A 15,463-nucleotide genomic window follows, 5' to 3' on the forward strand; every position below is an offset into this window, starting at 1 on the left:
AGGAGGAAATCCTAGAATTGAGAAAGATGGAGAGAACAAGAAAGGATGATAGGAAAGATGATGGGTATGCCATAAGCCATAGTGACAGCGAAGGATAGTGATGAATGGCAACAGTAGCAGGGTGATGGTGGTATTGGTGACAGTGGCAACCATGGAGAACTATATGTTTTGAGGAAGGTGGTAGTAGTGGAGGCAGACCTTCTTTCCTTCATTTCCTTTATTTTTAGGGCTTGCTTCTGTTGTATTCTTTTACCAATCAGGGGAATGCCTTTTTTGGCTTTCTTTAGCATAATTTTTAATTGTCCTGTTCTTTAATATGTATATTTCTTTTTTTTAATCATTTTCTTTATTACTATAACTCTTTATTCATCTCCTATTTTTTCAAAGAATAAAATATCCGACTTCTATGTTGAGTATAAGGGCAGATTTGTCACTTCAGGTATTTCTGTTTGTGGGTTTAAACAGTTTTACTAAAAGGGGTGTATGTAATATGGTCAAATCTCAGGGTCTGAATTGTAATTTGCCCAAACCTCAAGGGAGGCAAATGTAATTAACCCTCGTTTTTTTACTTTTCCCACAGGCTTGGTCTCCTCCGTGCTTTTTTTTTTTTTTCCCCTTTTTGGGGTGTAAGAATGTGCTGTTGGGTTGCTCAAGCTGAAGTTTATTAGTATAGGTTGTGTGCTTTCTTGGGGGAATAGAAATGAAGAAAAAAGAAGATGGGAGCAAAGCTGCAACCTTCTCCATGCAAGGAGGATTTTTTATTTTATTTTTTTTTGGGGGGGGGGGGGGGGGGGGGGGGGGGAGGGAGGGGTTGGGTGGAGGAAGCAGAGAGAGTTTTAATTTTTATCAGAAGTTGAGCTGAGAGCTGGAGGCAAAATGTCCTTTTTAATCAAATCCAGTAGAAGACATCCAAAGAGTAAGACTTTTTACTTCAGAGCAAAGAACCTCCTAGAATATTTACCGATTGTTAACTTGTATTTACCCTCTAAAAGTGCTGTGTTGGAGCTACATATAGCTTTGGTCCAACAAAGATTCAAGTTATTATTAATTACAACAATCAATGTCATGCCTTAATAACAACTATCAACACTATACTCTCTGCTTTGAGCATGAGTCTTCTTCCTTTACGAATTTTAAGTCTTCTTCCTTTATAAACTTTTTCCAAAACCACTGCAGCATCCAGATGAGCCTTGTCATGTTATAAGTTCCAATTTGAGAGGCCTCCGGCACTAAAATGTATACAAAGGAAGTAGTGAAAGCTGCAAAGAAGCCTGTGAACACATAAACAAAGGCCTCGATTGTACAAAACATATGGATTAATGCCACATTCATGATAACCATCATGAAAGGGCCAAGACTCTTCAACCAAGCGTCTGCTAGTGCTCCACCTGGTCCCTCTATTGAGCTCTTGATCCAGCCATATGGGTTGGTTAGCATATTGAAGCCAGCATAGTTCAGAGCTATTGCTCCTATCATAGTATAGGCAACAGGCTTTGTGAAATCGCTGTGTGAATTTGCAAAGAAGTGTAAGACTACCCACAAGGAGATCTGCAACAATTAGAAAAGTACTAATAAACCAAGAAATTATTGCATGTCTATATGGTGAACCCTTGAGTGTAAAATCATAAAAGGAGGATGAATGTCAAATTTTGAATCAAAAGGGGAGAAGGGTAAGAAGTGAAACCTGTGATAATAATGTAAGGAAAGAAGAACCAATGGCCACCCTTCTTCGTCCACATCTCTTGAGTAGAAAGAAAGAAACAAACAGTGTCATGAGGAAACCCCACAATCCAGCCCCGGCTGATGTGATGAATAGGATATGTGAGTTAGAAGAGACTGATGTTGAAGCCAATGGCCCGAAGAACATTAGAGAAGATGCTCCTAACAATTGAGGCACCAGTTCTGCTACTGCCTTGATGATCAAAGTAGCTCTGTTTTGAGGACTTAGCAAATCTTTGACCGCACTTATCTTTTTCTCATCCTCTATGGCTTTTTCAAGCTCAGCAAATTCCTCATCAACAATGGTCTTCCTCGGATCCCTATACTTTGTGAAAACATGTCGAGCAGCTTGCACTTTGTCTTGCTGAATTAGGCATCGTGGACTTTCATCAATAAAAAATGAGATAACTAGCAAGACCACAGCGAGGAAACAGAGGATGCCAAATGGAACTCTCCAGACCCATTTAGGTGAGTAGGATGCAATGAGATAGATCCCCAAGACAACAAAACCACCCAAACTTTGGTATCCATATAAGACACTTAGGTTCTCTTCTGGGGCTAACTCAGAGCATATAATGGGAATGACCTGCAATTGATAAACATAACAAGTTACATTACTGAAATCCAAAAAATCTTCAAACAAATCAAATAATCAATTGTACTCCTCATAATATTATTGTACCTGATTTGTAATGCCGCTACCAAGACCACTCATAATCGAACCCACAATCCCCAAAAATGCAAGTGGAAGCCAAGCAAAGAGACCTGATCCCACTGAAAGCAGTATGAGTCCTATCCTGAGCACTGGCTTCCGCCCCCATCGATTGGATAATACATGTGCTGGCAGCACTGATATCGAAGCACCAAGGGGGATGATTGATGAAATCATTAGAGATTTAAAATCTGCATAAGTGCAGAAATTTGTTCTCTTTGCCATGTTTATCTTTCTTCTGACTTTTGGAAATTTTTTCAAGAAAATTGGTATGCTGAACATACCTCCTGAAAATCAACCGCTTCATATATAAGAAAAGTTGGACATGACACTTATAATCAGGATTGACAACAATCATTAATTCCTAAAAACTTCATATCATGTAAATAATCAAAATGTCAAATTTTTCATAGAAAAGAAGATTCATTAGAGGAATAAGGTGATATATTTATTATGTGTAAACCCAAGGCTTTGTAGTAGATTGTATGGTGATATATTCAACAGAGGAATATGTAAAAATTAAGCTAATTCATTTTCAACCAAAACAATGCTTGTAAGCTAGAGAAAACTCAACGGTAAGTCTAAATTCTTCGATTAATATGTAAAAGTAAGCTATTTCCTTGGCAACCAAAGCAAATTGCTTATAGGATAGGCATGACTCAAAGGAACATTTAAGTCTAGCTTCTTCAAGTTGCTTTCATTTTCTGCTTACTATACAACTAAGCCAGTGGTTTGGTTTTCTTGCTTATGTTAGAAAATAGTTTGAGCGGCAGTTAAAGATGAGATCTTCTTAGAACGACTTAACTTTTTCAGATTTTACATGATGGACAGCCATAAAAGACATAATTTAGATCCTAAAAAGCCTAATGCTAGGTCCTGGTTAAGGGCAGAATTGTTAGTGGTTACAAAAGATGATTTCCATTCACTGAGAGAGGAGGGTTTATATGTGTTCAAAAAGAACTGTCCCCAGAATCATGTCAAATTCTCTGCCAATAAGTGGAAAGTGCTCCAAAATCATACGCATGTTGTAAATAATGCAACCCCACTTTGTTCAACTGCGAAGTGAGGAACCATAGTTTTGAATTTTTACTACTCACAGCAAGAGGAAAGATTGGAAAGAAAAGAAAGATGGAGAGAGGGGGAGGCAGGGAGAGGGAAGTGAAGTGGGGTAGAGGAAGAGGGACATGGTGAGAGAGGGAGAGAGAGATGGGGAACAGAGGGAAGGAGAAAGAGGGAGAGAGGGGGAGGAGGAAGGAAAGGGATTAAGGTAGAAAGTGGGAGAGAGAGTGAGTAAAGTGAGAGAAGCTTTGCTAGTTGCTGTTGGTAATTGGAATGGAGTTCCTTTCAGTCCCAAGGTTGTCCGTTGCACCAGAGAATAGGCCTACAGCCATGGGCTTAGCTGAATGGCAACTTCTAACATTACTTTGTATAACTTGACATATTAACTTAACCCATGTAGCCAACAGGTTTCTTTTTCACTTTTCATTAGGTTTTGATAGGCAGGCATTGTTCATACCCTAACTTTAAATTTATTCTTCGAAATGTAAAAGGGCCTTGGGCCCCCTTAGAACCAAAAAACAAATCAATTTTATTCTCTGGGAAGGGTAATGGATCTATGGAAAGGTAGTGAATTTTATGTCTTTTAACTTCTTTTGGCTCCAAATCCAATCAATTTAATCTTCAAATCCCTAATTGCTTTTCTCTTTCAATTCCCCTCTTCTGTCTCGCCCTTTGCTGAATTTCACATCTCTATCTCTCTCTCTGTCCACCATTCCCTCTGTCTGTCTCTATCCTTTTCTTTTTTGTGTAAAATCTGTCTGTCTCTGGTCTCCTTTTGTATTTATGCTGATTTTTTATTATTTACTACTATTGTTTAATTGTTTTGAGTTTGCAGGTGGGCACTTTTGTAGTAGTAGCTGATGTATCTTGAATTCCATATCAGGGAAAGCACAGAACAGATGAAGTCTACATTACTGAGGTACCTTGTCTATCCTCTCTCTTTCTCTTACAAATGAATCATCTCCCTGTATTAGGTTATTTGTTCTTATTTATACCATCTTTTTGTAGATATCTACAGGAAAATAGATGGTAGAAAATTTGTCCAACTGTTAATAGACAGTTTTGTCTTGAGTACTAGGATGTCAATTAGCACAAATCAGTTTTGTGTAGGATATGTAATGGAATAGCTGTAAGATAGCATCATCAATATCATTATCTTGAATTAGTAGCAGCAGCATACTATAAAAATCGACTTGAAAGTAGCATACTACCTCCCACTTTGTTCAACTGTGAAGTTAGAAGTCACAGTTATGAAGCTTATGGTGACAGTTGTAGGTCAACAGGGAGAGGAGAGGGAGATTGGGGTGTTACAGAAGGAGTGAGAGAGAGAGAGAGAGAGAGAGAGAGAGGGAGGGAGTTATAGGGGAAGAAGGGGACAGACGGAGACAAAAGAGAGAGGGAGAGGGAAAAAGGAAGGAGGGAGGGCGGAGAGAGGGGGGAGAGATAGGGAAACTTGAATGCATGCCAAACACATCAAAATCTCATTAGATGATGCAGGGTGCGTTTAGGGCAACTTGTTTGGACACTAGAATGCTATTACTGTGTAAAAATCATTCTCCACTGCATAAATTTCAATGTCTGAAAGAATAGGCAAAGCATCGAGTCAATCTACAATGTTTTCATTTTTGAATCATAAATTAACCTATTGAATAAGGCATCTTTAGTTGGTCCATTTTTATTTCTATGTATGATGTTAGAGAAGCGGTTCTCTAATATGGGCAGATTAATACCATATCTGTATAGATTTATTCAGAGCAAATACTAATGGATAATAGTGTACGTATTGGAAAATTGAAATCAGAAAACGCTTGAAAAGAGTCATGTACTTGCACCAGAGGATAGGCCTATAGCCATGGTCCAGCCCAATCGCAAATTGTAACATATTTGGTCTACTTGACATGTATAGCATAATCGGTGTATCCAACAGACAGTCATCCCTTTTTTTTTGATAAATTTGATTTGGCTCTGATAGGCCGCCATTGTTCATACCCAAACTTTCATTTAATCTTCCAATTTTGTTTTTATTCCCTGGCAAGGGTGAAGGATCTATGCAAACGGAGTGAAGGAACTGAGATGGTTTTATTCCTGAATTGGTGAATTGAATTTGCTTCTAATTTTTTTTTTAATTCAGTCAATTTCATCTTCAAGTCCCCAATTACTTTTTTTTAACCCCTCATCTCATGCCTTATGCTGCAAGTACCACATCTCTTTCTCCACTCTCTCCCTTTCTCCTCTGTCTCTGTTCTCCTTTTATATCTTTGCTGATTTTTGGTTATTTGCTACTTTGTTCAATTATTCTAAGTTTCCAAGAGGGCAAAATTCTTAGCAGTACTAGATTATTTTGAAATCCATATCAGTGGAATTAGGATGAAGTCCACATTGCTAAGCTACCTTCCTTATCCGTCCTCTTAACTCTGTCATGCATATGAATAATCTTCCTGTGTTAGGTTGTATGTTCTCATTGCTAGCATGTTTTTCTAGATATCTACAGAATAATAGATGGTAGAAATTTTCTTCCATCATCAATAAACAATATTTGTTGACAATCTCCATCTACATCAACCTTCTGTCTTGCTATATATTGCATGACGATCGAGCGTCACTAATGCAACTTAATCTACATTTGGTTCCCAAAGCTTCAGACATTAGATGCCAACAAATTGTCAACAGTCTCCTTCTGAGTCTCGGAGTTGGGTTGATCCTCTCAACACCACTGCTAGTGCAATGCACACTAGCCACGTGTTTACATGGGATCAATTATTCAGGGTAGTATGATGATACCTACATTCTTATGCAAAATGCATGTGTGGAATGCTGTGCTCACCTTCAAAGTGGAGGAATGAACAACAACAATGCATCAACCCGATTTTGAGTCAACTTACTCTTGCTAATATATCATACATGCGCACATCTAAATATATAAAAGGGAGAGTTGGGTACTGAATAGTTCCTTTTTGGTCAAGCGGCTATGCTGTAATTGTTGTTGGATGTGGAGGCTATTTTCGTCAATTGTGTGAAATGACTTAGATTAAAACCAAAAGAAAAAAAAGTGGTGGTGGCATGCATAAACTGCATTATTATGATGCATAGATTAGGGAATGGTGCATCACGTGTCTTCACACTCAAGGATCATCACCATCACCTTATCTCTCCAGGAGCAGCGTGTGTATCGCTAAGACCACTTAGATATCTAACAATTATATTATACCATATTATAACATATATATATAATCTATATAATCTAATTATATAAAAGGGAGAGTTGTCCAATGAATATTGCATTTCTTGTCAAGCGGTTATCCCGTAATTCTTGCCAAATGGTTGGCCTTTTTTTGTCAATTGGACTGCTTCATTTGCTTCCAGCTGTTGCTACCTCTTTGTTTGCTACTTTGCCTGTAACTAAATGGAAAGTGACCGTGATTTCGTATCTGCCAGCAGACGCCCATCACGCCCTCCTTTTTCATGATTCATCCCTCTTGGGTTTGGGACTTCCTTTTTGAAATTTGGATTGAACGTAAAATGCTGGATTTTATTGATTTCTTATATTTCTTTAATAGTACTACTTGAAAAGAAGAAGAAAAACAAAATTATTGATTGTCAAAATTCACATGTGCTACTTTACCATCCAATCTAACTTTTACCTTATATGTTGTACATCTTAAAAAGAGACAATTTATGTGATTTAATGTTATTATATACATTTTTATGTAGGCTCTTTAAGTTGGAACGTTGAATTTGGTGATTTTTTTTTTACTTTTTTAAAAAAACTTAAAAGTTAGTCTTGTATTTTTAGTATAAAGTTAATTTTGTGGTTAATTATTTGCTTTTGAAGTTTTTTGTAAATGCACAATTATTGAGGAAACAATTAATAAATTATTGTTGGCTTAACACGAAATAAAATTGCTAAGTGTTCTGTAAATACACATTGAGGAAATAATGAATAAATTATTATTGGCTATAGTGACTTTAAAAAATGGATTTTATTACTGTGACATGAAATAAAATTGTTTGCAGAAAAATGAATGCATATATTGCAAAAACATGAAATAAAATAGTGTTTTGTAAAATTGTTGAATGCAGTGGTTGTTTAGCATGTTCAGCAGTAGCTTTTGACCGCACGATTCCCAAAAATTGAATACCAATTAAAAAGAAGAAAAGAGAGGTCCAACATTGTTATCACAATCAACCAAAATCGGTTAAGGTGTTAAGGGTTTGGACTAAAAATGGTTTCTAATCCTACTACTTTTTAAAACATACAATTATAAAGATATATTAGTCTATATGTCCATATTTACTCTATATAATTATTACAAATTTCTAATGTCCTTGTTTTTATTCTTATTCTCTTCATTCCCTAAAAAACAATAATTAGTTTGTAATTTACTAATAGCCCAGACATCCAATAACAATTGTAGGATAATCACTTGACAAACTCTCACTTTTATATTGTTAGATAGATATCCATATTTAATGTATATATATAATTATTATAAAATTTTTAGCATATTCATTTTTCTTAATGGTGCTAAATTGCTCTAAATTGTAAAGCAATGTTGTATGCTATTTTTTTTATTATTCTTTTAGTCAAGCATGCAACATTAATTAGATTTTTTCTTACATTAAAAAATTAAAATACTGTAAATTTCAAAAACAATGTAATAATACATGGCTCTTAATGTGGATTTAATGATCTAATATTAGTGAGCAATATTTTACAAAAATATGATAGAAAAATAATTGTTGTGATTATATTGATTATAATGTTTTAATTTGTACAAAAAAAGGAAATAAGCTTATATTTATGAAACTTAGTGAGTAATAGATATATACATAAATATAGATGGGTATCTTTATAATTGCCTCACCCAGACCACATAATTTATACAAATCATACCACACAAATGTCGACACTGCATTTTCTCAATTATAGTACTTTATTAACCATTATATTATAAAATATCCTCCATAGTCCATAGTACACAAACTATTAACATTATATTCACCCAACCAATTTACCATACTATTATTTTATAATTCAAGCCAGACTTATAACAATTATATGACTCTCTATATTATAAAAAATATATAATGGCTAAAAATTAAGCAATTTAATACGGAACATATTAGCCCTCCTGCGCATAGCGCAGGCCATCTCACTAGTCTATCTAAATCAGATACTAATTACAATTTACAAAAGAAAACCAGCAAGACAAATTATTATTAAAAAAAGGAAAGTAATTGCATCACATAATAGGCCTATAGCAATGGGCCAGCCCAATGGCAAATTCCAACATAATATGGTCTACTTTACATATTTAGGCATTTAGCTTTATATTAACCTATGTATCCTACTGCAGCCATCGTTCTATTTTTTTTCACTTTTTTTTATTTAATTTGGATTTAACATGTAATCATCATTTATATACCCAAACTTCCGATTATAGTCTCAAGAAATATGCAAAGTGAGCGAAGATACTGACAACAATTTTATTCCTAAATAGGTGGATTGTATTTTTTTTAACCTATCTTGGTAATTTCAATCAGTCAAATATTGAAATCCATAATTTCTTTTGCTTTTGATTTCTCCACTTCTCTCTTGCCCTATGCTGCAATCCTCTCTTTCCCCTTCCCTCTCTCTATTTATCTTTCTCCTATCCTCTGGCTCTATATATTAGGTGGAAGTGGAATCCCTCCCTAATTTTCCCTGTTCTTTTTGGGTTTTGCTAATTTTGGTTATTCACTACTGCAATTGTTCTGAAATGCCTGCCATTCTGAAACTCCATAGCAGCTGGGATGAAGTATACATTATTGAGGTTCTTTTTCTTTGTCATCTCTCTATTCTGAATTAATGGTCTCTCTTTGTTATCTTAGACTTGTTTTTACTATGTTTTTGTTCTGGGTAGAAAATTTTGGATCATCATCATGTATCTAGTTCGTCTTTCCAATTTCTGAAACCTTGTGACCCATTGATTTTAATTTTATGCTAAACTAAACGTTGGTAGTAATAGTCTAGTTAAAAGGATTGTTACCTGAAACATTGAAGGCATAACCTACAGTTATCCCACCCAATAGTGCTAGCAGCTTCAGAATTCGAATTCGATTGATGACATCCTTCCTTTGAACAAATCTGCAATTTTCAAAAGAAAATCATGCTGACTTCATTAGCAAGGAAGTGTGAGTTTTCGCATTAACATGTAACTTTACACAAAATATACTAGATTACCTAGGTGAATGGGTAGGCATAATGTGTTCAGATTGAGTAATAGAGACAGATTCAGCACTGAACCGGACCTCTGCTGTAGACTCGGGCTCAACAGTCCATTCTTCAATCTCTAGCAGGTACCGGGATTGTTTGGGTTGGGGTTTCACTGTAGACCAGGATGAACTAGGCTCCTCTTTGATCTTTTGTGGGGTTGTGGCTTTTTCAACCTGTGTGGTTGGCATAACAACTAAAGAAGTTTTAGGGTTCACACATTGGTAGAATAGTTCTTCATTTAACATCTAGTGAAATAATTGATCTCCTTTATACATGAGCCCTATAGACAATTCTACATCCACACAATTAATAGATTTTGATGAAAAGTTTGATAAAGCTCGACTTCCAAGAAATATTTGGTTACAGGGTGCCTAATCATGCTTTCCTAGTGTTGAATATATCTAGATATGTGTGATATATTATACATCAATTATAGGGATTAGATAGCCTGATTATTAGCCTGATTATCCTAGTTTAATTATAGGAAGTAGATAGCTAATTATTCTAACTTGATTTTAGGATCTTGATAGCTTGATTTTAGGATCTAGATTATTTCAATCTTGTATATATATGTCAGTTGTACTACTCACAAAAGAGTGTGAAGGAATGTTATCCCAAAATATCTTCCTCTCTTGCTTCTTCTCTTTCATGGTATCAGAGCAACTGAGAAAAAGAAATTCGTTTTCTAATCATCCCACCCGGTGATTTTACCCGGTGATTTTCTTTAACCCAATATCATTATGTCTACATCCGATACATCTATAACATCTACATCTAAATCCACAACTCCTCTCATGTCCAATCCATCTATTACTGGTTCTACTATTATTACTACCGAAAAACTAAAAGGCAGTAACTACTCTACTTGGGCTGCTGACGTTGAGCTATGGTTTATGGGACAAGGATATAAAGATCATCTTACTACTAAACTTGATGATACTATGACTGATCCATCCAAGTGGGAGCGAATCGATGCTCAATTGTGTAGCATGCTTTGGCAGACCATTGATTCTTCACTAAAGCAAATTTTCCGTCCACATAAGACTTGCTTTAGTGTTTGGGAGCATGCCAAAGCATTACACACTAATGATATATCTCGTGTTTATGTCGTTTGTTCTGATTTGATGAGTCTCATTGCACCTCGAAAACTTGATATGCCTATGAGTTCTTACTTAGGCAGAATTCAAGGGGTCCTTTCCGATTTCAATGAGTTGCTACCCCCTGCTGCAACTCAGCAGGAACAACTCTCTCAGCGAGGTACATTTTTTATGCTTTTGGCTCTCTTTGGATTACCTGCAGAATATTCCACCATTCGTGATCAGATTCTTGCTAGCCCCATAATTCCTACTTTGTCTCAAGCTTTTTCACGGCTGTTACGGCTCCCGGATGAATCAAAATCATCTTCGGAGAATATCGTTGTTGATTCATCAGCTTTGGCATCTCAATCCAACCAAAGAGGAGGTCGTGGACGTGGCCGTGGTCGAGGTGGTTATAATGGTAACAAAAATCGACCCTACTGTGACTATTGTAAAAAGGTTGGCCACACAGAAGATCGGTGTTGGCTCTTGCATGGACGTCTTCCCCAACAAGTGGCGAATATTGTTCAATCCGAACCTTGCGCAAGTTCAGAACCAACTCTCAAGCCCGAGTATGAAGATTTTGTGAAATGGTTTACAGCCAAACAGTCTTCCACACCTACTGCCTCAGTTGTACACACTAGTAATGTTAGAGCATGTGTCTCTCAATCTCCATCTCTTGGCCCATGGGTTTTAGATTCTGCTGCCACAGATCATATATCTGGTAATCCACAACTTTTCTCTTCACTCCATAGTTCTACTTCTCTACCCAATATTACTCTTGCTGATGGCTCACAAACTCAAGCTAAAGGGATTGGCAAGGCTAACCCTCTACCTTCTGTGCCTCTCGATTCTGTTCTTTTTATACCCAATTGTCCTTTTAGTTTAGTATCTGTTCGTCATTTGTGTCGTTCTCTTAACTGCTTAGTTACATTTGATGAGGAATCTGTAATTTTACAGGATCGAGGTACGGGGCGGACGATTGGCACAGGGCGTGAGTCTCAGGGACTTTACCATCTGTCTTTACCAACACCAGTATCTTGTTCTGCCGTAGATGATCCTCTGCTAATCCATAGTCGTTTGGGTCATCCAAGTTTAAATAAGTTTCGAAAGATGGTGCCATTTATTACTATGTCTTCCTTAGAGTGTGCATCATGTCAGCTTGGAAAACACACTCGTAGTCATTTTCCGAAAAGGGCTAATAGTAGAGCTGAATCTCTATTTTCTTTGGTCCACACTGATATTTGGGGACCGAGTCGTGTTATTTCTACTTTAGGTTTTCAGTATTTTGTCACTTTCATTGATGATTATTCTCGTTGTACTTGGGTGTTTCTTATGAAGAATAGATCTGAAGTGTTTTCTATTTTTCAAAGTTTTGTCTCTGAAATTCAAACACAATTTGGTGTTTCCATAAAAATCTTACGTAGTGATAATGCACATGAGTATTTCTCCACCTCTTTCAAGTCCTTTATGGAGTCTAAAGGGATTATTCATCAATCATCATGTTCTCACACCTCACAACAAAACGGGATTGCTGAAAGGAAAAATAGACATTTGGTTGAAACGGCACGTACTTTACTTCTTCATGCAAATGTTCCGTTACGTTTTTGGGGGGATGCCATTCTCACTGCATGTTATTTGATTAATCGCATGCCATCATCTGTCCTTAAGGATCAAGTTCCTTACTCTTTTGTATATCCTAATGCTCCACTATTTTCTATTTCCCCTCGTACATTTGGCTGTACATGTTTTGTACATGATTTCACTCCTAGAAAAGATAAGCTATCTTCACGTGTTGTCAAATGTGTATTTTTGGGGTACTCTCGAACACAAAAAGGGTACAAATGTTTTTCTCCTGATCTTAGACGATACATCATCTCTGCAGATGTTACGTTCTTTGAGTCTACTCCTTTCTTTCAGCTTAACAAGTCTGACCATTCTACAATCACGGAGGATATTCCTGTTTCTACTTATTTTGTTCCTCTTACTCATGACACTGACATTAGTCAGCCTCCTAAAGAGTCCTTACCTTCACCCGCATCACCACCATTGCTCACTTACCAGAGACGCAATGTAAGGAATTGTCCTACTACAGTTCCAGATAATGGTGTTGGAAAATCTGCTGATGTCCCTGATGCCTCACGAACTATTCCAAGTTCGTCACCTACCACGATCTCCTCTCCAGCCAGCCCACCCATTGCTGTCCGCAAAGGTATTCGTTCTACTCGCAATCAATGTCCCAACTATACTTGTCTCAATTATCAGCGCGTGTCTTCATCCTATTATGCCTTTTTGTCCTCTTTGTCGTCCATGTCTGTTCCTAAAACTATAGGTGAGGCTATGTCCCACTCTGGGTGGCGTCAGGCAATGAAAGATGAAATGGCTGCTCTTCACTCCAATTCCACTTGGGAGCTGGTCCCACTCCCACCTGGTAAATCAACTGTTGGTTGTCGTTGGATTTATACTGTTAAAGTTGGTCCGGATGGTCAAATTGATCATCTTAAAGCTCGTCTAGTAGCTAAGGGTTATACTCAAATTTTTGGTCTGGAATACACTGATACCTTTTCTCCAGTGGCCAAGATGTCTTCTGTTCGTCTCATCTTATCTCTTTCTGCTGTTCATCATTGGCCTTTGCACCAATTAGACATCAAGAATGCATTCCTTCATGGTGCATTGCAGGAGGAAGTTTATATGGATCAACCACCTGGTTTTGTTATTCAGGGGAAGTCTAGTGGAATGGTTTGTCGACTAAAACGTGCACTCTATGGTCTCAAACAATCTCCTCGGGCCTGGTTTGGACGCTTTCGTGATGTTGTCCAAAAATATGGCATGATCCGTAGTGAGGCTGATCATTCAGTGTTTTATCGTCATTCTCCATCAAAAGGTAGCATTTATCTTGTCGTTTATGTCGATGATATTATTATCACTAAATTTCCGGTATGAAAAACCCACAGAAAGGTGCGAAAGGTTAAAACAATCAAACCAAAATAATAACAAAGCTGTCAACCTGAGGTTAACAGCTTCATTCTTTTCTTTATTTTTTATGTTTATGATTCAACTTTTCTTTGCTTAATTCTGGTGGATTTTAAAAGTAAAAAGAAATAATAAATAAAGATTTCAAAATTCAGCTAGGTTGTAAGTATGACAGAACCCATAGAACACAAAAAGAAACAATTAAGTTCAAACCAAGATAAAAACAATGGTGCTAACCTGAAGAGGTGTGTCCACGGATGCTCCTGCCATACGAAGGGGTGTGCTATCTTCTAAGCACATCTCAATTTGGCGGTCAATGAAACACAGGAAGAAGATCTCAGAATATAACCCCTGTAGGAATTGGAGCTCCTCTTGAAGCTCTCCCTCTCTCGTCTCCCTCTCTCTCATCTATTTTGTTAAAACAAATAAATACAGAAAAATGTGTAAAACATCTCTTGTACAAACATGCTCCATGATCTCGCTCTCGCTCATCTATTTTTTTCAATTGAGCAGGGAAATGTGTTAGATGAACAAAATTTTGAGGTAATGCAACTAAATTTCTAGTATGAAAAACCCATAGAAAGGTGCTAAAGGTTAAAACAATCAAACCAAAATAAGACCAAAGCTGGCAACCTGAGGTTAACAGCTTCCTTCTTTTCTTTATCTTCTTATTTTTATGATTCAACTTTTCTTTGCTTAATTCGGGTTGATTTTAAAAGGAAAAAGCAATAATAAATAAAGATTTTGAAATTTAGCTAGCTTGTAAGTATGATAGAACCCATAAAACACAGGACAAAACATTTAAGTTCTAACCAAGATAAGAGCAATGGTGCTAACCTGATGAGGTGTGTCCACTGATGCTCCTGTTATACGAAGGGGTGTGCTATCTTCTAGGCATATCTCAATTTGGCGATCAATGAAACACAAGAAGAGGATCTCAGAATATAACTCCTGTAAGAATTGGAACTCCTCTTGAAGCTCTCCCTCTCTCGTCTGAGCATGAAACTCTTCATGAAGATCCTCCGAAATCTCCCTCTCCCTCATCTATTTTGTTAAAACAAATAAATATAGAAAAGTGTGTTAAACTCCTCTTGTACAAAGCTTGCTCTCTCTCATCTATTTTTTTTTTCAATTGAGCAGGGACATGTGTTAGATGAACAAAATTTGGAGGAAATCCAACTAAATTTCTAGTATGAAAAACCCACAGAAAGGTGCAAAAGGTTAAAACGATCAAACCAAAATAATAGCAAAGCTGGCAACCTGAGGTTAACAGCTTCATTCTTTTCTTTATTTTTATGTTTGTGATTCAATTTTTCTTTGCTTAATTTTGGTGGATTTTTAAAGTAAAAGGCAATAATAAATAAGGATTTTGAAATTCAGCTACGTTGCAAGTATGACACAACACATAGAATGCAAGAAAAAATATTTAAGTTCAAACCAAGATAAGAGCAATGGTGCTAACCTGATGAGGTGTGTCCACTGATGATCCTGCCATATGAACGGGTGTGCTATCTTCTAGGCACATCTCAATTTGGCGATCAATGAAACACAGGAAGATGATCTCAGAATATAACTCCTGTAGGAATTGGAGCTCATCTCGAAGCTCTTCATGAAGATCCTCCAAAATCTCCCTCTCCCTCATCTAGTTTTGTTAAAACAAATAAATGC

General features: G+C 36.7%; 1 protein-coding gene across 1 annotated transcript; it reads right to left on the bottom strand.

Moving 5' to 3' along the window:
• Window positions 1–1,089: 1,089 nt before the first annotated feature.
• On the bottom strand, window positions 1,090–9,934 carry LOC113738602 (sugar transport protein 8-like). Its single transcript, XM_072044976.1, has 5 exons — window positions 9,714–9,934; window positions 9,520–9,617; window positions 2,402–2,622; window positions 1,685–2,305; window positions 1,090–1,548 (listed from the first exon to the last, which is right to left on the bottom strand). The coding sequence occupies exons 1-5, from the start codon at window positions 9,932–9,934 to the stop codon at window positions 1,090–1,092; spliced, it is 1,620 nt and encodes a 539-aa protein (XP_071901077.1).
• Window positions 9,935–15,463: the final 5,529 nt, after the last annotated feature.

Source organism: Coffea arabica, chromosome 4c (assembly GCF_036785885.1).
Source record: "Coffea arabica cultivar ET-39 chromosome 4c, Coffea Arabica ET-39 HiFi, whole genome shotgun sequence".
Classification (NCBI taxonomy): Eukaryota; Viridiplantae; Streptophyta; class Magnoliopsida; order Gentianales; family Rubiaceae; genus Coffea; species Coffea arabica.

Coding starts and splice junctions, on each gene's coding strand:
- LOC113738602 (XM_072044976.1), bottom strand. CDS start 9,934: ATGCCAACCACACAGGTTGAAAAAGCCACAACCCCACAAAAGATCAAA. Junction 2,623..9,519: donor TTATGCCTTCAATGTTTCAG/GTAACAATCCTT, acceptor GCACTTATGCAG/ATTTTAAATCTCTAATGATT. Junction 1,549..1,684: donor TCCTTACATTATTATCACAG/GTTTCACTTCTT, acceptor TAATTGTTGCAG/ATCTCCTTGTGGGTAGTCTT.